Here is a 23,340-nt window from a genome sequence, read left to right as displayed (position 1 = left end):
TGGTATTCGGCTGGGGGGCGGACTGGTCTGGACCCCCGTCATCAATTTCCATGGGGGTTGTGCCCCCCATGTTCTCGGTAGCCGAGGCATTACCCTCTGGCGCCGTCTCAGCAGCCTTCCGCACCTCTCCCTGGCCCAGAGAGGTCCTTTGGGATAACACCTTGGTGTCATCCGCGGCATGTGGCGGAGAGGCTCGCGGAGGCGTCTCGCTCTCCAACATCTCTGGCGCCAAAGAGTTCCCCGAAGACGATGATTGTTGGGGGATATCACGGGTCAGACTGAAATACATAAATGATATGTTATCCTACAATTTGTAAAAGGTCGGATACATGTATAGTATCTTTGAATACTTACGATTCGGCCACGGGCTTCGCCCTGGGGCGCCACTGGGGGATGACTTCGGCATCTCAGTCCGAGCCATCCGAGAGGGATATCTTCCCCATTTTGGACGCCTCCGCCTCTAGGTCTGCGGAGGCCACCCTTTTCTTCTTCTTCTTCCCCTTAAGGGGAGAATTGCTCTCTTCCTCCTCCTCCTCTTCGTCTTCCTCGTGGGAGGAGAAAGCTTCAGTATCTCCGGACACGGCGTCCAAAATACCTTTACGGCGGAGGCCACCTTTGGCCTCCTTGCCCTTCTTCTTGGCCTTCTTCTCCGGTTCCTGGTACGGCGCCGAGACCAGCATCCTCGTTAGCAGAGGATCAGCTGGGTTTTCGGCTAGCGGAGCCGGACACTTGATCCGCACCGCCTTCTTTGTCCAGCCCTGATCAAAGGATGGAATTCTCAGCATACCCCTTTGAGTTGCGAACTAAGTTATGTTTGGAGACCAAAATACTTACCGGGGTGGCTGGGTGAGCGCAGTCGAGGCCGATGTCATCGGTCGTCTCCGACCACGACTTCGGGGCCTTGAAAAACAGCTTCAGATCTCTTCGTGCGTCGTGCCGAAGAATCGCTACAGGGTCCGCGGCCCTTCCGGATTAAACTCCCACATATGGAGAGGCCAGCGCTGGCAGGGAAGGGTCCGACGGGATAGCATCACCTGGATCACGTCAGTGAGGCTGGCGTTCTTTTCAATAATGTTCTTGATGCGCTTTTGCAGCATCATTACCTCGTCAGTTGACCCCCAGTCCAGACCCTTGTTGGTCCACGACGCGAGCCGCATTAGGGGTCCGGACCTAAACTCAGGAGTGGCCGCCCAGTTGGCATCGCGAGGTTTGGTGATGTAAAACCATTCCTGCTGCCATATCTTGACTGTCTCCACGAAGACCCCTTTGGGCCAGGTGACGTTGGGGAGCTTGCTCACCATGGCGCCGCCGCAGCCCGCATGCTGCCCGTCGACCACCTTCGGCTTCATGTTGAAGACCTTGAGCCATAGGCCGAAGTGAGGAGGGATGCGGAGGAGCACCTCGCATACGACAATGAATGCCGAGATGTGGAGAAAGGAATTCAGGGCTAGATCATGGAAATCTAGTCCGTAATAAACCATGAGATTGCGGACAAAGGGATGGAGGGGAAACCCTAGTCCGCGGAGAAAGTGGGGGATGAATACCACCCTTTCGCCAAGCTCCGGGATGGGGATGACCTGCTTCTTGGCGGGGATCATGTGCGCAACGTCCGCACTCAGGTACCCTACCTCCCGGAGCTCCTCGGCGTCCTTCTCCGTCACGGAGGAGGCCACCCGCTTGCCTTGAGAACCAGATCCGTCCATGGCCGGGGAAGTTGGTGGTGGTGGGAAAGATTGGAACTTGGGCGCTGGAGCTCGAGGATGGGAAGGCTGAGGAAGGAAGAAGGCGTGGGGTGAAAAGAAGGGATCTTTATCCGTTTATATAGGCCATGAATATCAAGCGCCCCCCTCAAGCCTTAAAACTCGCCTGTCCCAAGGGGTCGTGCGAATGGCCCGGTTGGATTACCCAAACCCATATTGATGGGAATCCCGCAATAAGGGGACACGATCTCTGCTTTGGACAAGACGTGTCAATGGAGGCTGCGTCTCAAAATGGGAAGCGGGATGCCGAAAAACGGTTCGAAATAATAAAGGGGCCGGATGTAATGTTTCGCCGAAAAAGCTTTCAATAGACATGCCTTATTTTGATTAAGTATTGTGCCCTAGTGGTTAAGGGTTGTAACTGTTATACAGAGCCGGATACAGTTCTCATGTTCAGAAGACTGCTTTGAAGTATTCGGAGGAGGAACCCGCCTTGTGATGCCGAAGACAATCGGCGTACCAAACACATCGTCATCAAAAGACTGCTTCAGGGGCTACTGAGGGAGTCCTGGACTATGGGGTCCTCGGGTGTCCGGGCTATGCGATATGGGTCGGACTGATGGGCCATGAAGATACAAGATAGAAGGCCTTCCCCCGTGTCCGGATGGGACTCTCCTTTGCGTGGATGGCAAGCTTGGCGTCTAGATGTGTAGTTTCCTTTCTCTGTAAACCGACTCTATACAACCCTAGCCCCCTCCGGTGTCTATATAAACCGGAGGGTTTAGTCCGTAGAGGCTATCACAAGTCATATAGGCTAGACATCTAGGGTTTAGCCATTACGATCTCGAGGTAGATCAACTCTTGTAACCCCTATACTCATCAAAGTCAATCAAGCAGGAAGTAGGGTATTACCTCCATTAAGAGGGCCCGAACCTGGGTAAACATCGTGTCCCCTGTCTCCTGTTACCTTCGATCCTCAGACGCACAGTTCGGGACCCCCTACCTGAGATCTGCCGGTTTTGACACCGACAGGCATCATTATAGGGATCAATTTAAATAGGATTCATATTGCCTAATAAACATCTAAGTATATTACTTTTCCTGCCTTTCTCTAATTTGGTGTATATGTAATAATAAGAATTGCATATGCAATGGAGATGTGCCGCGGGCAAAGTCAAATGTGGAAAACGATCTAAATAGCTGCTGACATATGAACTTTCTCTCCATATATCTGATACGGTATAAGCAGTAAAGGAAATGTTTTGAAAATGTTGTTTGAGTTTAATACACAAACAAAAAACCAAAATGATACCAACGGATGGTTGAGAAAAGAAGGGTCATCACCTGAAACCAATGGTTGCCATGATGTTATTAGTGACTCCTCATTTCAGTTCAGCTAGATGCTCCTCCTTATATCTACTATAAATAGATCACAAAAATAAGATGAGAAGACACAAGTGAGGTTCAAGTAAGTTCTTGTGGCTACCGCATATGACAATTAATTACTAATATCTATTTAGTCTGAATTAACACAAACAATTGATATTACATCCAAAACTGGATACAAATGTCCCTAAATCACTTTCTTGGAAATTGCTTCGACCGCGAGAATAGCTTGTACCATCGTGGTAAAGAAAACAACATGTCTTCCAGTTCATAATGAAGACATAATTAAGAACAACTTCCAGTTTGTAGCATGCATGGTAGAAGGTAGTGGCAGCTAGGCGAAGTAAGGGGCCCGCATCGTCCTTGATCTCGACATCCTCACGCCATGCGGTGCAGAGGCCAACATGGCAGACGACATGCGCGCTTGTCGCCTTCCTCACTATCATGGGGCAGCATGTCAGGTGGAACGTCGACGACCTCGATGCATGGCCTAATCGATGATGGTCACTTGCGAGGGAACATGCGTAAAGGTGTTACGGTTCACTTGGAGGCTGATGTCTACTACGCAACTTTATTCTTGTAGACACGTGTTGGGCCTCCAAGCGCAGAGGTTTGTAGGACAGTAGCAATTTTCTCTCAAGTGGATGACCTAAGGTTTATCAATTCGTGGGAGGTGTAGGATGAAGATGGTCTCTCTCAATCAACCCTGCAACCAAATGCAAGAAATCTCTTGTGTCCCCAACACACCCAATACAATGGCAAATTGTATAGGTGCGCGAGTTCGGCGAAGAGATGGTGATAAAAATGTAATATTGATGGTAGAAATATATTTTTATAATCTGAATAAATAAAAACAGCAAGGTAGCAACTAGTAAACGGGCACAAAAATGGTATTGCAATGCTTGAAAATGAGGCCTGGGGTCCGTACTTTCACTAGTGCAATATATCAACAATGCTAATATAATTGGATCATATAACCACCCCTCAAAGTGCGACAAAGAATCACTCCAAATTTCCTATCTAGCGGAGTACATAAGAAGAAATCGTTTGTAGGGTACGAAACCACCTCGAAGCTATTCTTTCCGATCGATCTATCCAAGAGTTCGTACTAAAATAACACCAAAGAATTTCAGATTCATTATATTCAATCCAACACAAAGAACCTCAAAGAGTGCCCCAAGATTTCTACCGGAGAAACAAAAGACGAGAACGTGCATCAACCCCTATGCATAGATTACCCAATGTCACCGCGGGAATCCGCGAGTTGAATGCCAAAACACATATCAAGTGAATCAATATGATACCCCATTGTCACCACGAGTATTCATATGCAAGACATATATCAAGTGCTCTCAAATCCATAAAAGTATTCAATCCGATAACAACGAAATCTCAAAGGGAAAAACTCAATTCATCACAACAAGATAAGAGGGGAAAACACCATATGATCCGACTATATTAACAAAGCCCGCGATACATCAAGATCGTGACATCTCAAGAACACGAGAGAAAGAGAGAGAGAGAGAGAGAGAGAGAGAGAGAGAGAGAGATTAAACACATAGCTACTGGTACAAACCCTCAGCCCCGAGGGTGGACTACTCCCTCCTCATCGTGGTGGCCGCCGAGATGATGAAGATGGCCACCGGTGATGATTCCCCCCTCCGACGGAGTGCCGGAACGGGGTCTAGATTGGTTTTCGGTGGCTACAGAGCCTTGCGGCAGCGGAACTTCTGATCTAGGTTAACCCCGAGGGTTTTTGGAATATTTGCGATTTTATAGGGCAAAGAGGGGATGCAGGAGGCCACCGAGGTGGGCACAACCCACCTGGGCGCGCCCTAGTGGGTTGTGCCCCCCTGGGGCACCCCCAGGTCCTGCTCTGCCCCATCGGGAGTCTTCTAGTCCATAAAAAATCCACAAAAAGTTTCGCGGTGTTTGGACTCCGTTTGATATTGATTTCCTGCAATGTAAAAAACAAGCAAAAAATAGCAACTGGCACTGGGCACTGGGTCAATAGGTTAGTCCCAAAAAATGATATAAAGTTGCTATAAAATGATTGTAAAACATCCAAGAATGATAATATAACAGCATGAATACTTCATAAATTATAGATACGTTGGAGACCTATTAGAGGCGCATGGCCTGCCTCAACGGCCGACACGGCGTTGAAGATCAAGATTGCTAGGGTTAGGGAAGGGGGTGCTTCCAGGTGCCGCACCAGAGACGAAGGTGGCCTACCCCGTCAGTGCCAAGGACGGAAGGTAGAGGAGAGGCGGCACGATTGGTGTGAAGTGGGGAGGAGGAGTTGCGGCAGGGCTGGGAATTTTTTGAATGAATATTCGAAACATGATAGGGGAGAGAAATAAAAAATGAAATAAAAACGTTTTTCGACGGCGAGGTTTCAGTTTCACTGTCGAAGTTAACTACTACTACTCACTATCCCATAATATAAGAGTGGCTTTTACACTAAGATTATGAGACAGAGGAGTACTTCTGAGCGTAACGGGAAGCGTGCGTACGATGTTGATTTTCGTCCCGTCCCCCCCCCCCCCCCCAAGAATGGTCGGAACTGCCATCTTGAATTTTCCGGAAAGTAGAAAGGGAAATTTGCTTGAAACCCGGCCCCACAACTCTCTTTTCTAAATCCACGTGCTTAGAGCGTGAGCAATGTCATGGGTGCTAAGCAAATGCTAGATTTTGAGTCTAAAAAAACTAAATTTGCTCCGATGTCATACTTTTCTTAGCATCTATTCTTAGAACTCCTGCAAACCGAAACCAAATCGGGGGAGGTTTGCGGGCGTCTGGACTCGTGCCACATACGCGTCCACTTGCTCGGCCCCACTCAAAACCCTTTCCTATGTGACCATGCCAACTGTGCCTCCGCTACTATGGGTGTTGTATTGATGCAGGTCAAGAGCGGGCATCACCGGTTACTGCTATTGGATGACGCTGTAGCCGAGATCGCCGTCCACATCGTGTTCGCTCGCTCTCTATGACGCATTCAATGTCAACTCAGAGTGACGTGACCAGACGGGGCAATGAGACGGCTTCCTACTACATTGAAGTCGGTTTCCCATTCGTCCGCCCGCTAGGCATTGGCAGACACAGCGGCCTAAAACCCACGTAGCACCCGCTATTTAAACGAGACCACGAAGGCATGAATCACATGACCTCTGCTTCCTGAAGAACAAAATGACGGCCCTTGTGAATGGCTGGCAGGCCCGGCGTGCGCGACGCATAGAGGCCCGCATCCGAACGTGGGACATGGACGTCCATATCCGACAAAGAGTGGACTAGGATATATATGCGTGAGGACGGTAGTCCACTTTTGATTTGTAAAAAAGTAAATATTGATGTAAAATGTCATGTTTGGATGAATTTAGTTAGGGTTGCATGCCATCCATTTCTTCTAAATTGCATGGCAGGCGTTTGGTGAGTGCGGTTGGATGATGTACGGTGTTGGAGATGCCCTTAGCAGCAACTAGAGTCGATGTTGTAGCACCGACTTGACTAACATTGTTACGTTGGCCTTGGCCAAATGACTCATGCCTCTTGCTCTGAGGCCTCTCCGGAGGGAAATGAATAAACTCATAACAAAGAGAAAACATCTTTGTTTCCAAGGGAAATAAAATCTAAGGCTTTACAAATCAAGAAAAGAAATGTGTACACAATGGGCAAAATTACACTTAGTTGTAAGTTGTGACCAATCAGGCAATCACTCAACTTCTTCCTCCATACTGGTATGCACTTCTTCATCGCTGAGAAGTTGTTCCCTCTTCAGGTAGGGTCTGTCATCTGTAGCAGGAGAAGAGGAGCTCCTTGGCGGTCCACATCACATCTGCCAGGTCACGCAACGACTCCGTTGTGCCCCTCTTCAGTGGCAAAAGCCCCTCCAAGCATTCTGTCAGGAGGAAATGCTGGCTTAAATTATCGAGAATGTCACGCCCAATATGCTATCCTATCCGAGAGGAACTCGAAGGTTCCACCGAGGATAGAGCCGCATATTGAAACGCTTTTGCAAGGTGGATATCATTACATCGTACCATTACATAATAGATGGGGATACATACAAAGGGCATACAATGCCACAAGAATACATCAAACATCATAAATGAGAACAACATCAGACTACGGATGAAACACAAACAGAAACTCAAATGACATCCACCCTGCTAGCCCAGGCTGCCGACCAGGAACCTATCCCAAGATCGACAAAGAAGAAGAAGAACTCCAAAACAAGTAAACATCGCTCTCACGTCATGATCATCGCATAACATGTACCTGCAACTGTTGTTGTAGTAATCTGTGAGCCAAGAGGACTCAGCTATCCCATTACCATGGGTATCAAGAATAGCAAAGCTTAATGGGTATGGAATGGATAAGTGGTGAGGTTTGCAGCAAGCAGCTAAGCATTGTATGGTGGCTAACTTACGAGTACAAGAGTAAGATGAGAAACTACGCAAATGGTCGCAAACTAGTAATGATCAATAAGTGATCCTGAACTACTTACGTTCAAACATAACCCCACCGTGTTCTCTTCTCGACTCACTTGAAAAGAGAAGATCATGGTTACGCACGCGATTGGTGTTTAATTGAGTTTAGTCCAAGTCCAGTACAACCGGATATTAATAAATTCCCATCTGGCACATAACCGCGGGCACGGCTCTCGAAAGTTTATAACCTGCAGGGGTGTCCCAACTTAGCCCATGACAAGCTCACGATCCGCGGAGACAATCCTCCATCGCGGGACATCCGATCAAACTCGGGATCCCGGTGCACAAGACATTTCGACAATGGTAAAACAAGTCCAGCAGGCCACGACGGATGAGCAACGTGTACAAGTGCCAAAATAACCCAGGTTACCCTGGGGCGGCCCCACACAGTGCTCTAATTTGGACCAACACTCATGAGGAGCACTGGCCCGGGGGTTGATTAAGTCCTCAGGGTCCGGAAAGTCCCTATGCAAGTTTTAGTTGTTATTAGGCAAATGGTAAAACCAATGTTGGGCTTTGCTGGAAGAGTTTTATTCAAAGCGAACTATCAAGAGGGGCCCATAAACCCTCATCGTGTTAGGGACGCAAAATCAAGGAACATAACACCGGTATGACGGAAAGTAGGGTGGCATGAGTGGAACAAAACACCAGGCAAAAGGCCGAGCCTTCCACCCTTTACCAAGTATATAGATGCATTAATTAAATAAGATATATTGTGATATCCCATGGTATCCACGATATCCTTGTCCCACATGGAACAACCTGCAACTAGCAACGCTATAAGAGGGGTTGAGCAAAGCGGTAACATAGCCAAACAACGGTTTGCTAGGATGGTGGAGAAGGTTAGAGGCTATCATGGCAATTTGGGAGGCTTGATAAACAGTGGTAGGTAGCGCGACATAGCGATAGCATCGTGACAACTAGCATAGCAAAGATAGTAGTGAGATCCAAGGTGACGTTCATCTTGCCTGAAATCCTGCTAGGAAGAAGAACGAGTCCATAAAGTAGCCGAACCAACGTAGTCGAACGAATCCTCACAATCGCAACGAAACAGGAACTATCAAGAAGAAGCACAACCGGAAAGAAGGAAACAACATGGTAAACACACAACACATAAACATGAAATGATGCTCAACCAAGTATAATGCATGACAAGGCTACATGATGCTACTCATGGCAAGAGGTGATGCATACAAGAATACCACATCAAAGCAAGGTTAAATGAGGCCGGAAAGAACATATAAAAATTCCGGTAAGTCCTCATATGCAAATTTCGAAATTGGTCCAGATCTGAATAACAAATTATGTTGAAGTTATTAAAGAGCAAGTTAAAGTACACCATGATGATCTACGCGTCTTTCTAGTCAAGTTACATATAAAGTTCATTTAATTCGGAGCTACGGCCTAGAAGATATGAGCAAAACAAGTTAAACATGGCATTGATGCAGAAGCAAGCAAAACACAATCACAAACACTTCAAAACATGGATGCAACATGACATGATGAAACTACATGCAAAACCAAGCAAGTTTCATGTAGAGCACGCTCAAAACGGAGCAACGGTTCAACACATACACTCTAAACAAAATATAACAACAATCTGCCCAAACAACTAGGCACTTTGCAATCATCAAAACAACATGCTACAAGAACTATATGGGCACAAACATGACATGCACTTAAATAACAGGTACCATGCTTCAAATAACATCAACATTCAGGTTCATAGGCATCAAGATTAAACCAACATGATCAAAGCAACAAGCCACTTTATAACACAGATTATGACTTAGTGAAAAACAGGGCATACATGTGAGCAGAAATAAAATGTTGACATGTTGGAGGCATGAAACAAGAATACTACATTGTAAGATCATCGCAAACAAAAGCATGACATTAGATTACAGGTTAAACATGGCAAAATATGATTAGTAAGGATCTCCATATAACCTCTAGATCAATGGCATTCATCAAGACAAGATTGCAAGTTATAACAGATTCTCAGACTTGGTGGAAAACAGAGTAAGGCTGAAAACAGAGTCATGATGCATACTTTGAGACAACAAAAGCATATTCTACAGGAATATTTCATGGTATCAAAGGACATCGCAATCATGTACATGTCAAGAACATCAAAACATGATCACTGAGCTACTGCCAAATACCACAAGAACATGTTTGAAACATCATGGCAAGATTGCAAATGATAACAGTTTCACAGACTTAGTGAAATTTACTGGACATGGCAGAAACAGCAATAAGTAGGCATGTTTGCAAGCTTAGTTAACTCAACATAAAGCCTATCATGGCAAGTTAATGTAACCAACAGAAATAAGGCATATTTGTGCAGCTACTCATGGCAAGAGCATGGTCATAGGATGCATAGAACACTAGTTATTCACATGACAAAAATGAACTTATTGATAACAGACTGACAGAAACATTATTTAGCAACTTTAGGGCATGGTAATGATAAGCTACAGCAGGCCATAACTGCAAACAAGGACGTTTATGGATAGAGCATAACAAGATCTACAAAAGATCCTTAGTTATAATCTTCAGATTATGCATGGATTCACCTGTAGGATCAAGTTAACATGAAAACATAATATAGCAGGTTCAGACTTGGCAGAAAACACTAAGTCACTGAAATCAGCAACAGCAAGTACCCTACTTTGCATGCTTGTGCTAGTCACCACAAGGCACATAAAAATGCACGGATTGCACCACTGTAAAGATGACATGAATATGCTTCTAAAACATGTTGACATGATGCTCAAAAGAAAATCGCAGAAAATGCTATGAAAAAGACAAATAGGCAAGTTTCAGCAGATTATAACACTTAGCCCTTCTGCAACGAGGATTAAGGCAACAAGATGGAAAGCAACACGCATGCAAATTATACCATCGTGTAGAACATTCAGAGATGAAAAATTTGACATATTATACACGCAAAACGAAGCCACATGCATGAAGTTATGCCATGATGAAGATGCACACATCATATCACAGATCAGGGACTTGGACGAAATCGACCTCGCGAGAAGTGTGGACGGAGTGGATCGGGCGCGGTGGATCGGGCCGGATCGGGTCGGGGTCGGGTCCGGCGACTGGGCAGAGGAGGCCATGGCGGATCCGGCGACAGGGAGCTGCTCTGGTGAGGGGAGGAGGCCGGCGATGGCCGGATCTGGTGGATCCCGGCCGGATCCATCCGTTCCCGGCGGCGGGGTTGGCGAGCTCGGGCCGCGCGTCCATGGCGGACGCGGCGCGGGGCGGCCGGTGGCGGCGCGGCGCGAGGTGGCGGAGATGCGGTGCGGGGTGGCGCCGGCGGTGGACGGTGGCGGCGAACGGCGGCGGCTCCGGTGGCACGGGCGGCGCGGCTGGAGCAGGCGCGGCGCGAGGCGAGGCCCGGATGCGGCCCGGGGCGGGCCGGCCTCGGGCCCGAGCGGGCTGCGGCGGCGGTTGGCCGGCTGGGACCACGTGGCGCTCGCCGATTGGCCCTAGCCGGCGGCGCGGTGGTGGAGACGCGGACAAGTGGTGGCAGCGGGCTGGTTGGCGCAGATTTCAAGGCGGAGGTTGGGGAAGTCTAGGGTTTGCCCTGATTTCGGGGGAGGGGGTGTTTTTATAGCTAGAGGGAGCTAGGAGAGGAGTTTTTAAGAGCGGTTTTCGCTCACACGATTGTGATCCGACGGCGAAGAGCATGGAGGGGGTTTAGAAGGGCTAGCGGGCTGTTGAGGATGGGTGTTGGGCTGCAAAGAGAGAGGGGTCCGGCGATTAACACGGTAAACCGTTGGGGCAACAAACGACCTTCAAATGAAACAAAATTTGACAAGTGGTCTATCTGTGATGTACCAAGACCACTCGTCAATTCTCGGCCCATTCCGAGAACATTTTTCTCCCGCTCACGAAACAAGATTTGGGAGGTGCGACGGGTGCGTGTGTGAGTGTCGGAATCCGAAACGGACAACGGAGAAAATGACGAACATGACCGGATGCAAGTTTTGAAAACATGAGGATGCAATGCACATGATGACATGGCAAAGTGCAACACGCAAGCGAATGACATGGCAACGACGACGAATAAATGGAAGACACCTGGCGCATCGGTCTCGGGGCGTTACAGAGAATTCAGGCTACAAGCGGGGCAGCGGAAGTAAAGTTATTCAGGAAATGAAATTGGTATTTACGCCGGCGTGTAACAGGAAATTCATTATAAGGCCTACTTAGATAAAGCCTTATAAATAACTTTTTAAATTCATTGCATGGATCATAACAATTGAATCTGGTTTGAACTGATCATAAGTACTACTCCCTCCGTCCGAAAAAACTTGTTCCTCAAATGGATGTATCTAGAACCAAGTTAGTGGTCTAGATACATTCATTCGAGAAACAAGATTGTGACAAGTTTTTTCGGACGGAGGAGTAGTTACCAAATGTTCCATCCTAGAAAGCAATATTTTCCCCGCGGTTAAAGCTTGGTGGCAAAAAATCATCAATATTGCACATCAAAGAAAGGCTCTCTCATCTTTGATCCACCTTGTTGGATGGGAGATTTGGAAAGAAAAAAACGCACGTGTCTTTAGAAATAAAACGGCACCGGTGGCCGTGATTGTTAGCCTTATTAAAGATGAGGCATCCCTTTGGGCTATTGCGGGTGCCAAGTATTTGAGTAATGTAATGTCGCGCGAGTAATTAGTTAGCGTTTGTGCCACTTGAGTGGCGTGTATCTCACAAACTTCTCTCTTAATGAATGAAGCAAGTACAAAAAAACATCACATGGCATTGTGAAGCAATAGATCAACATCAAAACCAGACAGATCATCCACTTAAGCGTGCATACACAGTCGCGCAAACGCAGAACTTGACAGTAGTAAATTGCGGCAAAATTGACAAATTTGACCTATGGACGAAATTAAATCACAGAATGAACTGCCCGTGAAACTATTTCACGCGGCTGACCTTTTTGTGTGACGCCCGACACGAAGGCGCCACACTACACTGTGCAACGCCTCACAGATAGGCGCTACACGCCTGGCCAACGTCGCACCCTTGTGATCCGAAAATTACTAAGTCAGTGTGCAGCGCCTGAGAGTTAGGCGCCACACTATATAGTGTAGCGCCTAGCTTCTAGGCGTTGCACTAGTGGTTGCTTCATTTTGTAGTGCAACCACTAGTGCAGCGCCTAGCTCTTAGGCTCTGCACAATGACTTAGCAATTTTTAGGCAATCTGGGGTGCAACGCTGGCCAGGCGTGTAGCGGCTATCTGTGAGACGTTGCACAGTGTAGTGTGACGCCTTCGTGTCGGGCGCCACATAAAAAAGTCAGCCGCGTGAAATAGTTTTACGGACAGTTCATTCTGTGATTTAATTTCATGCACAGGTTAAATTTGTCAAATTTCAAAGACCACGACTAGCATTGGGACAGACAAGAGCAGCCACATGTACTGTAACCACGTACATGTGCATTATTCAAACCTCTGCATGTGAGAAACTGCAGCGGGCCGTGTGTGCCGCCGTCCCCTACGCCGGCGGGCAGCACAAGCCGCAACAGGCCCAGTGGAAAATGTAGCAAGTGCGGCAGTTGCAGTTTCTGTACTGGCACGCATCGAGCAGGCGACGGCGTCCCGCGCCGGCGTCGCCGGCCACCGCCGCCCCCATCTGCGTCGCCATCAGCAGGACCACGAGGAGCATCACGCAGGCGACGAGCATGTTGTTCTTCAACATCGCCGCCACGGCGCCGCCGCTGGAGGCCATCGCTTCAGCTGGCTGCATGCACCCAAAAGAAAAACACGTAATCAAGAGAGATACAGATAGTCGCCGAGATACTTATCATAAGAGGCAGAGCATCTTACATTCTTACGTACGAGGTGAGTAGACGGAGTACTCGGCGTTAGCTCTGGTGCTGTAAAGGAGGAGGGAGGGGCTGTTATTTATAGGAGGGGATGGATCATGGATCATGGATGGAGGGGAAGCCACTGGCTGGGATACAACAAACAAGCCGTCATCGTTGAATCGGGTCACCATTAATTTCAACGGAATGCACGCCGCTCACAGATGCAGTGTATTTGTACCTAACAAGTGAGGATGCAAGTGGTTCAGCGGCCGACAACTTTTTCATGAGTAATGTATGTCCAGGAGTCTCCAGCTCCAGCTCAAGCAGCCAACGGTACAGTCTCGTCGACATGCCCTTTGCTGGCTTCTTGTCCGTAAGATAGAGTCAGAAGTACACCTCCACGTCGGACCACGTCTTTCGGCGGCGAGTTTCACGGCCGAAGTTTTGAAATAACTACTCCAGAGCAGAGCAGACCAGAGCGTGAGCAATGTCACGTGTGCTAAGAAAAATGCTAGAATTCGATTAAATTTGCTCAAATATTGTTAGCATCTATTTCTAGGCCCGCGTGAATATTGCATTTCTTCATCTGCTTCTCCCTCAAAATTTGGACTTGCATGAGTATACGCCGCATGTGGTTAACTCTATTTTAGAAATCTGGCTCTAGTACTAGAGCCGATTCTAACTTTTTTCTCCTGAAGATAAAGGTAGAGCATTTTCTACCTTATATATTCACCAATTCTAACTTTTATTCTCTTAGCACCACACTTCACAATGGTTACCAGCAACTAGAGTCCTTGGCCTTGTGGGAGTGCTCCGAGGTCTCTACGGAGGGAAATAAATAATAAACTCATAGCAAGGAGAAAACATCTCTGTGTTACAAGGGAAATAAAATCTGAGGCTTTACAAATCAAGAAAAGAAATGTGTACAAAAAAGGGGCAAAATTACACTAAGTTGTGACTGATCCCTACACTTCTTCCATGCTGGTATGCACTGAGAAGCTGTTCCCTCTTCAGGTAGGGTCTGTCATCTGCAGCACGCGAAGAGGAGCTCCTTGGCGGTCCACGTCACATCTGCCAGGTCACGCAACGACTCCGTTGTGTCCCTCTTCAGTGGCAAAAGCCCCTCCAAGCATTCTGTCAGGAGGAAATATCGGCTTAAATGATCGAGAATTCAGGCTTCACGCGGAGCAACAGAAGTAAAATTATTCGGGAAATGAACTTGGTATTTAAGCCCGCGTAGAACAGGAAATTCATTTACAAGACCTGCTTAGGTAAAGCCTTATAAATAAGTACAATTGAATCTGGTTTGAATGGATCATAACAATTGAATCTGGTTTGAACTGATTATAAGTACTACTACTAGTTGCCAAATGTACCATCCCAGAAAGCAATATTTTCGAAGATTATGCAAGACTGTACCAAAAGTACTCAAGACTGGTTGGGACTAACAGACTTACGCAGATTGCGCATTCTGTGGTGCAACCGTCCCAGACTGCTTTCATGCCAGATAGAAATATCCTTGAAGGGGTTGTCGTCTTGCATGAAACGCTCCATGAGATTCACTCAAAAAAACTAGATGGCGTTGTTTTTAAAGTGGATTTTGAAAAAGCATATGATAAAGTTAAATGGCCATTCCTTCAACAGGCTCTCCGTATGAAAGGATTTGATCCGGCCTGGAGAAACCAGATTGAATCCTTTACGCAAAAAGGGAGTGTAGGGATTAAAGTGAATGATGACATAGGTCACTACTTCTAGACACACAAAGGGTTAAGGCAAGGAGATCCAATGTCACCGATCCTATTCAACATAGTGGTAGATATGCTGACCATTTTAATAGGACGGGCTAAGGATGCGGGGCAGGTAGGTGGCCTTGTTCCGCATTTAGTTGATGGCGGTATCTCCATCCTTCAGTATGTTGTTGATACTATCATCTTCATGGAGCACGACTTGGCGAAAGCGAGAAACATGAAGCTCGTGTTATGCTTATTTGAACAATTGACCGGGTTAAAAATTAACTTCCACAAGAGCGAATTGTTCTGTTTTGGAAGAGCTAATGATGACCAGGAGGCTTACAAACAATTGTTCGGATGTGAATTGGGAACGTTACCGTTCACGTATTTAGGTATACCCATTCATCATCGTAAGCTGACTAACAAAGAGTGGAAATGCATCGAGGATCGTTTTGAGAAGAAACTGAGCTGTTGGAAAGGGAAGCCCATGTCATATGGAGGGCGATTAATTTTGATTAATTCGGTCCTCACAAGTATGCCTATGTTTCTCCTCTCCTTTTTCGAGGTCCCGGTGGGAGTCAGGAAGAGGCTAGATTTCTATCGATCACGATTCTTTTGGCAGAGTGATGAGCTTAAACGAAAGTATAGGCTGGCTAAATGGGATATAATCTGTAGGCCGAAGGACCAAGGGGGTCTAGGTATTGAAAATCTGGAATTCAAAAACAGATGTATCCTTAGCAAGTGGCTGTTCAAACTTTCGTCCGAGACGGAGGCTACTTGGGCTCAGATTTTGTGAAATAAGTATCTTCACTCTAAAACCTTGTCCCAGGTGACAGTGAGGCCGACTGACTCACCATTTTGGAAAGGCTTGATGAGAGTCAAACCACTCTTTTTCAACAGGACAAGGTTCTTAGTCGGAAATGGAGCTACTACGAGGTTCTAGGAGGATACGTGGCTTGGGGAGACTCCCCTTGCGCCTCAGTATCCTACTTTGTATAACGTTGTTCAACGTAGAGAAGCCTACGTTGCAACCGTTCTACAATCCACTCCCCTCAATATTAGCTTTCGGAGGACGCTAGTGGGAAATCGTTGGGAGGCCTGGCTTCATCTTGTAAGACGATTGATGGATGTCCAGTTGTCTCAGCAGCCAGATCAGATGTATTGGAAACTAACTAAGAACGGCGTGTTCTCGGTCAAATCCATGTATCTGGATGTTATTAACACTAGCGTGATTCCTTCCTCGAAGCACGTTCGGAAAGTGAAGGTACCTTTGAGAATCAAAGTGTTTATGTGGTTTGTGCATAAACAAGTTATTTTGACTAAGGATAATCTGGCAAAACACAACTGGGTGGGTTCTGCAAGATGTAGTTTTTGCGACCATAACGAAACTATCAAACACCTCTTTCTTGATTGTCCGCTGGCCAAGATTCTATGGCAATCGATTCATATTGCTTTTAATATTAATCCGCCCACTTCTATCAACACGTTATTTGGAACGTGGCTCGATGGGATTGATTCAGATACTGCGAGGCACATTCGTGTAGGCGTCTGTGCTTTATTATGGGCAGTCTGGAACTGTAGAAATGATTTGGTTTTTAACAGAACAACGAACATTCACTTTTTGCAGGTTATCTTCAGGGCCACTGGGTTGATCCGTATGTGGTCGCTACTCACTCCGACGGAGGCCAGGGAGCGTTTGGTTACTGCGTCTACCCGATGGGAGATGGTAGCTCGGGATATTTTCAACCGGTTTGGATGGCGGTCATGTAATAGGATAGGCATGTAGTGCTCCTATTTCTATTTGCCAACCGGTTGTGGCTTTGTCTTTTTTGTTTAGCTCTTGTGAGCATTTGTTTACTTCTTACTTCGAGACTTGGAGACTTGTTGCTGGATATTTTTATTAATAAGATGAGCCGTATGCATCTTTCTGATGCAGAGGCTGGGGTAAACCCCCTTTTCGAAAAAAAAATGCAAGACAGTGTACTGTAAAGTCTCAAAACTATACTAGGAAATAAATTCAGGCCAACAAACACTAATGGCAATAGTATGTTGCACACGGCAGAAGGAAATGTACCTGGATGTCTCACAAGGTTCAACAGCGATAGCGAAGCGAGCACCCTCTCTTCCATAACTCTGTCATAGCTCAACCTATCTAGAAGCTTAGCAGCGAGAACGGAGCACGCCAAAGGCTGGAAAGTGTTGCATCCATGCAATGGGGAGAGGGAGCTGCTCATCCATGCTACCGTTACGAGGCACGCTCGGACCAAAGTTGGGATTCCATCAGATATACAGTTTGACAGCGCCGCGAGGAACCGCTTGTTCCCGGTTTTTACCAGCACGAGGGCAAGTTTCTTCAGCCGTTCTTCGACCACCTTCTCTTCTTCCTGTGAATTAACACAGCATCCGGGTAAGTAAAAACTGAAGTTATGCAACAGAACCATGTTCCAAAAAACAGGGTTGTCGAGTAACTTATAAGGCAAATTATACAGCATGGTTTTAAAAGGATGACAGCATACCGCTCGTGCACCCTTATTTTTGAAAATCTCTGTTCTTCTAAATGATTCCGACAGGGAGCCATCTACGCCTGCTCTCTTCAGTAGCCATGCTTCTGCTATGGGTTCTCCCGAGGATGAAAACCGCCCTGCCAGGAGCAACAGAGCTCGAGCGCACTGTTCTTGCACCTTTACGCTCTCTGAACTATGCTCCAAGGCAGCCATCATAGCATCAATCGCTTCCTGTCGGTAAACGCTGTACTGCAAAGGATCTCCCTGCAAGAAAACTGTGATAAGGGGATTGTACAAAAGCAGAAAAGCTTGACTGAGCGAACGAACAAGATGCATGTTACCAGTAGATCAAGCTGAAGTAGCATGACAGCTGCTAATGGATGTTGGACAGGAGGAGCCTGCTGGAGATAGACCAATAGAATTTGCATTGTATTTAAGCAGCCACCACTTTTCAGCTCCTTGAGGAACTCTACCATCTGGCTTGTTCTGGTTTGCATAAAAAAATTGCAAGTTTAATTCAAAGGATATACTTCTCAGAATCTACACCTTTTATCAATAATGTAGAACTATTTTACCTGTTAAGGCAGGTTAGTTCACTCATCAAGTTAAGGGCAGCAGCACTAGCCTTTTTCTCATTTCCTACAAGAAGTTGAACAAGAGGCTCCTTCTTCAGATGATCAGACAAGTAGTATCTACAGCTGCCATCGGCTTGGACGCATGAGGTCAAGAGAGAGATGCAGATTCTACTTTCACGGGCATCACCAACTTCAAGTCTGCTCATCAGCAGGTCCAAACCACCAAGAGCAATCATCTGCTTTGCGTTCTCGACATTTCTGTCGATGTCAAACCCCGTAAGGAGCTGATCTAGAAAGTAGAATGCCGCCATCTTTGGATAACACTTCAGGGAAGACACAAGCTGCACCTCATCCCCACACTCCAATATGTGCAATACTAGTGGCATCCAGTCCATAGATAGCATCTGCTTAGCTCTTGGCTTCATCAAATAAAGCACTGCAGTTGCCTTCAGAAACAAGCCATTGCTTCTCAGAGCCAGAAGCCTCAAGAAAATCTCAAGCTGTGGATCTGCGTTAAGAACGATCTGCCTATTGACCTCATTTCTCAAAACCAGCTCTCCCATTATCAAGATTGCTGACTCAAGTACTGCATCATCTTTGGAAGTGAATGTGACCTCGAGAAGCCCTTGAATAAAAGAGGGACATGACATCCAAGTTCCAAGATTAGGACCCCCACCTAGATTTGAACATGCTGTGGCGATTTCGTGCACAGCGTACTCGCACTGTGTAAGACTGTCTGAATTCGATACGATGGAAACTGCTCGTTGTAGACTCACTGTTACCTCGCAGCAATCTAGCTCTTTCTCGACAGAGACATTGCCTCTCTTTGTTACCTTAGGGTGATCAATAACATTCCTGCTTACATCTCCGCGGCATGAGAGTAAACGCAACGAGTAGGATTTGCGTGGAGTTGGTGCTGTTTCCGGAACAGTGCTTTCTTTCCGAATGCCGGACTGCTTCTCTTGTAGCCCAATGTTTCTCTGTCTACTCAAAACAGCATAAGTTAAATAACTTCAAACATATATATTGCTGATTAAACAACTCAGCTTTTGTGAGAAACTAACAGTACAATTTGGCAGGCTTCAAACATCAATGACAAAAGAAATGTAAATGGGCCATGCATGCCTGTGCTTCAAAGCCTTTCCAAGTCAATCAAAATGGTTTTTATATTTGTTAAGACATGTTTACGGGGTCGAGCAGGCACTCAGTTCCATCATGTTAGTCTTGACTGACATTAACTACTATGAGGGTGTCTTGGAACTAAAGTTTCACAACAGTAACTAGCCAAGATAAAGCTTTTCTTTTCACCTTCCATATCTTCCAAAACTAATGGAAAGCTGACCCCTTCTTGTGGACATAATCTGGATAGCAAGTATATCTTGAATAACAATGGAACCATAGGTGCAGCTTCACAGAATTTCTCATTCGCAGGTAAGCCAAGTGTAATTTTACAGCAGAAGGAATAAAAAAAAAAAATCCTTGTTTGCTAGGAAAACTACATCCTCAGTATCTCTGTATTCGAAATGCTATACTAGTAAAATCCAGCCATGGCAACATAAAAGTTACATGAACGTGGAAAATATATACTCAGCAATCAAGCAAGTAATACAACAAGATGAGCACGAAGATGTAGGAAAACTATTTACCAGACGCCAATAACAGTAACAATATTTCTGAAAGCACCATAGTACAGTGCACTCTGAATGAACTTTGCAACGTCAGTTTAGCAATTACCGTTATATCAATTTTTAGAAATATTATGAACTGGAAATGCTATTGCAATGTTCTAACGTGCAACTAAAATCTCTGGGCCCAAGTTAAGGCTTGCATCTTAAATTGCTAGAAATGCAGCCAAAATTCTCTAGTCCCCACACCATAGAAAACAAATACGATTCCCTGGGACACGGACAGCTGTGCAGCCAAATTATCAGGACGGCGATGAGTGATCATAACTTGTCTCTTGTCCAAAGCATACCCGTAGTCCTAATCTGAGACACGCGTACAAACTTACACCGTGTCGCGTGTCAGCCTATCAGGCTAATCACCATATATAATGGCAAGAAAGGAACTGTTGACTCACATGAGCAGGCTTCTCCATCTTCAAGCTATCTGAATTTTCATCCAATTGCACATCCATATCCGGGACATATTCAGCCTCATTCGGCAGCTTCGCGTCCTCCTGCTCAAACGACGTGCCGAAAACGGCATTGTACCTGTAAAAATCAGATGATGTCAAGACATTCTTATACTAATTTTTGACGGTGTAAAAATCTACTCCCTCCGTTCCTAAATATTTGTCTTTCTAGAGATTTGAAATGGTTACCATATACGGATGTATATAGACATATTTTAGAGTGTAGATTCACTCATTTTGCTCCGTATGTAGTCACTTGTTGAAACCTCTAGAAAGACAAATATTTAGGAACAGAGTGAGTATTGACGAGGTTGACGCACAGATTTCTGTTGATGGAGCTCGTGCGCAGTGACGACGAGTGCTTCTCCCACTTGTCGAAACTCCAGGGCGTCGAAGGCAATGGCACGGAGGGGATGGCGGGCGGCGCATCGCCGCCGTGTTTGAGCCACTCCTTGTAGTACATTGCGAACTGAGCTGTGCCGCTGTCCATTTGGTCGTCGTACAGCCTCTGCAGGGTCTTCATCCTGCTGCTGCTCCGGCCGTCGGCGTCGCCGCAGCCGGCGACGAGCTCGGACTCATTGGCGAGCCAGACCTCGAGATGGAGCAGATGGGGGAGGAAGACGTGGGCCCAGAGGTCCGGGAGGAGGGTTCTGCGGGCCAGGTGGGGCGCGTCGACGAACACCTGGAGGAGGTGGCGCGCCGCGAGGTGGGGGTCGCTCTCCATCTTGTACACGACGGCGAGGTAGAGCTGCGCGCACGCGGAGAGGTGGGAGCTGGGCACCCCGCGGGCGTCGCCCTCGCGGTCACCGGAGGCGGCGGGGTGCGGCGGCGCGTGGAGCGCGGCGACGATGCCGAGGAGGCGGATGGAGTTGCGCAGCGAGCGGATCTTGGAGTCCCGCGGGGACGGGGCGGCGTCGGCGAGGCGCTCGATGCTCTCGATGGCCAGCTCGAGGTCGGCCAGCAGCACGGCGTGCTCCCCCGCCGCGGGCGCGAGGCACGCGGCGCACTTCTCCCGGAGCGCCCGCCGGAACTCCGCGTCCTTGGAGAACCGCCCCGCGTAGCCGGATAGCATCGAGACCACCGTGCCCACCGCGTCGTCGGCGCCGCGGGGAGGCGGCGACCCCGGCATTTGCCTGCTCGACACCGTGCGGCACGGCGCGGCGGGCTCGGGAAGCTCGGAGCGCTCCCGCGCGAGCAGGTCGCGGAGGGAGGAGGAGGACGGCGGCGGCGGCATCGCGGTTCTTGGGGCGAGAGCTAGCTAGAACAAGAACTGGAAGGCGCCGTGTGCAGTGCGGCCCTTCTCCGAGGCATTTAGGGGGGAGAGAGGATGGCAGTGGCACGGTTAAAAGCGCGGGGCCGCCGGTCGGTCAAGCCCCACGGGCAAGGGCGCGGCCATGCAGATGCATATGCATGCTCCCATGCAGCGCTGGCGCTGGCGTGGACGACGACAACGACAAGCAAGGCGTGCCCGTCGGTATGCGGCAGCAAAATGACGGGTCGAGAGCTGAAACAAGCTAAAAACTCTGCATAATTTATACGTACTTACTACAAACTTAACATGGGGCTGCAGCATAATTTAATCTTCAATTTTTCCTCCATTTTACATGTTGACTTGTTCCCGGTAAAACAGACGATCTATGTTTTTTTTGACTTCATGGTTTGAGAATGTGAGGGTCTATGCGTCGATCGCCCACCTTCCCCATTGTCATCGTCGCGACTCTTCTCTGCACGATATGACAAACGTTGTAGCAAGTCAAACACACCCATGCAACAATGTTTTTGTGTATGAAACATATCCCCACCGATCAAGGCAAATCCCTGAGAAGAACTGTTGCAACACATGTAGCATGTGAACTAACATTTGTGGCAATGTGAAAACCAGTTTGGAGCACGCAACATTTGTATCAAACCTTCAGAATCGTTGTAGCATGTTGGTCGTGTTATTGAGTTCGTAGCGTGTCAAATCGACGTACGCAACATCAGAAAATCCAGAAAGTACCAACCTCACACCATCATCCGTGTAGCACTGACCTCGTCGGGCATGAATCCTACCGTCGAAGCTTCGCCAAAGTCGGATTGGGAGACCCTAAGACCATTCGCTCCTGGCCCTTTTTTCCCCTAAGTCCACCGATGCGGAGAGCTCCCGTCTAGAGCTCCAACTCGAGCTCGCTCTCATGAGTCCATAGTAGAACTTTGTACTTCAATCGACGGCGAGGGAGGTGTTGCTTTGGGAAGGTGGTGGAGGAGGGGCGATGAAGGAGCTCAATACGGTTGCTTTGGGAGGGTGGAGTAGGAGGCACGGTGGAGGAGCTCGATAGGAGAATGAAGTGTGGGGATGGTGTTTGCAGTGATGGTAGGGTATATCTGGACAAGTCAAGTGATGAGATTGGTTCCTTTCTAACCATTACTAAATTGTCATTTGAAAATGTAAACATCCTAGTATAACTACTACAATGTCAGTGCGTGTGTCACATATGGAGCAAGGTGGGGATCATTACGATCCGACGTCTTTTTTTGCGAAAATTATTAGATCTATTATAAAGATTCACGGGAAGTACAAAACACCTCAAACATAATAAAAACTAGAAGGGCAGTGTGCACTTTGCTGCGCCGTTTATGCTCTTGGGGTTGTACTGTTGGGGATCGTAGCAGAAATTTAAAATTTTCTACGCATCACCAAGATCAATCTATGGAGTCATCTAGCAACGAGGGAGAGGAGTGCATCTACATACCCTTGTAGATCGCGAGCGGAAGCGTTCAAGTGAACGGGGTTGATGGAGTCGTACTCGTCGTGATCCAAATCACCGATGACCGAGCGCCGAACGGACGGCACCTCCGCGTTCAACACACGTACGGAGCAGCGACGTCTCCTCCTTCTTGATCCAGCAAGGGGGAAGGAGAGGTTGATGGAGATCCAGCAGCACGACGGCGTGGTGGTGGAAGTAGCGGGGATCTCGGCAGGGCTTCGCCAAGCTTAGCGAGAGGGAGA

The 23,340-nt window shown here is 47.4% G+C and overlaps 1 protein-coding gene across 1 annotated transcript; it reads right to left on the bottom strand.

Moving 5' to 3' along the window:
- Positions 1–14,231: 14,231 nt before the first annotated feature.
- Positions 14,232–21,674, bottom strand: LOC109746592 (putative E3 ubiquitin-protein ligase LIN-1). The gene is made up of 7 exons (XM_020305708.4): positions 20,672–21,674; positions 20,298–20,430; positions 18,218–19,197; positions 17,984–18,128; positions 17,655–17,906; positions 17,213–17,522; positions 14,232–14,542 (listed from the first exon to the last, which is right to left on the bottom strand). Exons 1-7 carry the CDS (start codon positions 21,583–21,585, stop codon positions 14,433–14,435), a joined length of 2,844 nt encoding a protein of 947 aa, XP_020161297.1. The 5' UTR covers positions 21,586–21,674; the 3' UTR covers positions 14,232–14,432.
- Between the last annotated feature and the right edge of the window lie 1,666 nt (positions 21,675–23,340).

The sequence above is a fragment of the Aegilops tauschii genome, chromosome 6, assembly GCF_002575655.3.
Source record: "Aegilops tauschii subsp. strangulata cultivar AL8/78 chromosome 6, Aet v6.0, whole genome shotgun sequence".
Taxonomy (NCBI): Eukaryota; Viridiplantae; Streptophyta; class Magnoliopsida; order Poales; family Poaceae; genus Aegilops; species Aegilops tauschii.
The sequence above is the reverse complement of the archived record's forward strand: the minus strand, read 5'-3'. Positions and strand labels throughout refer to the sequence as shown.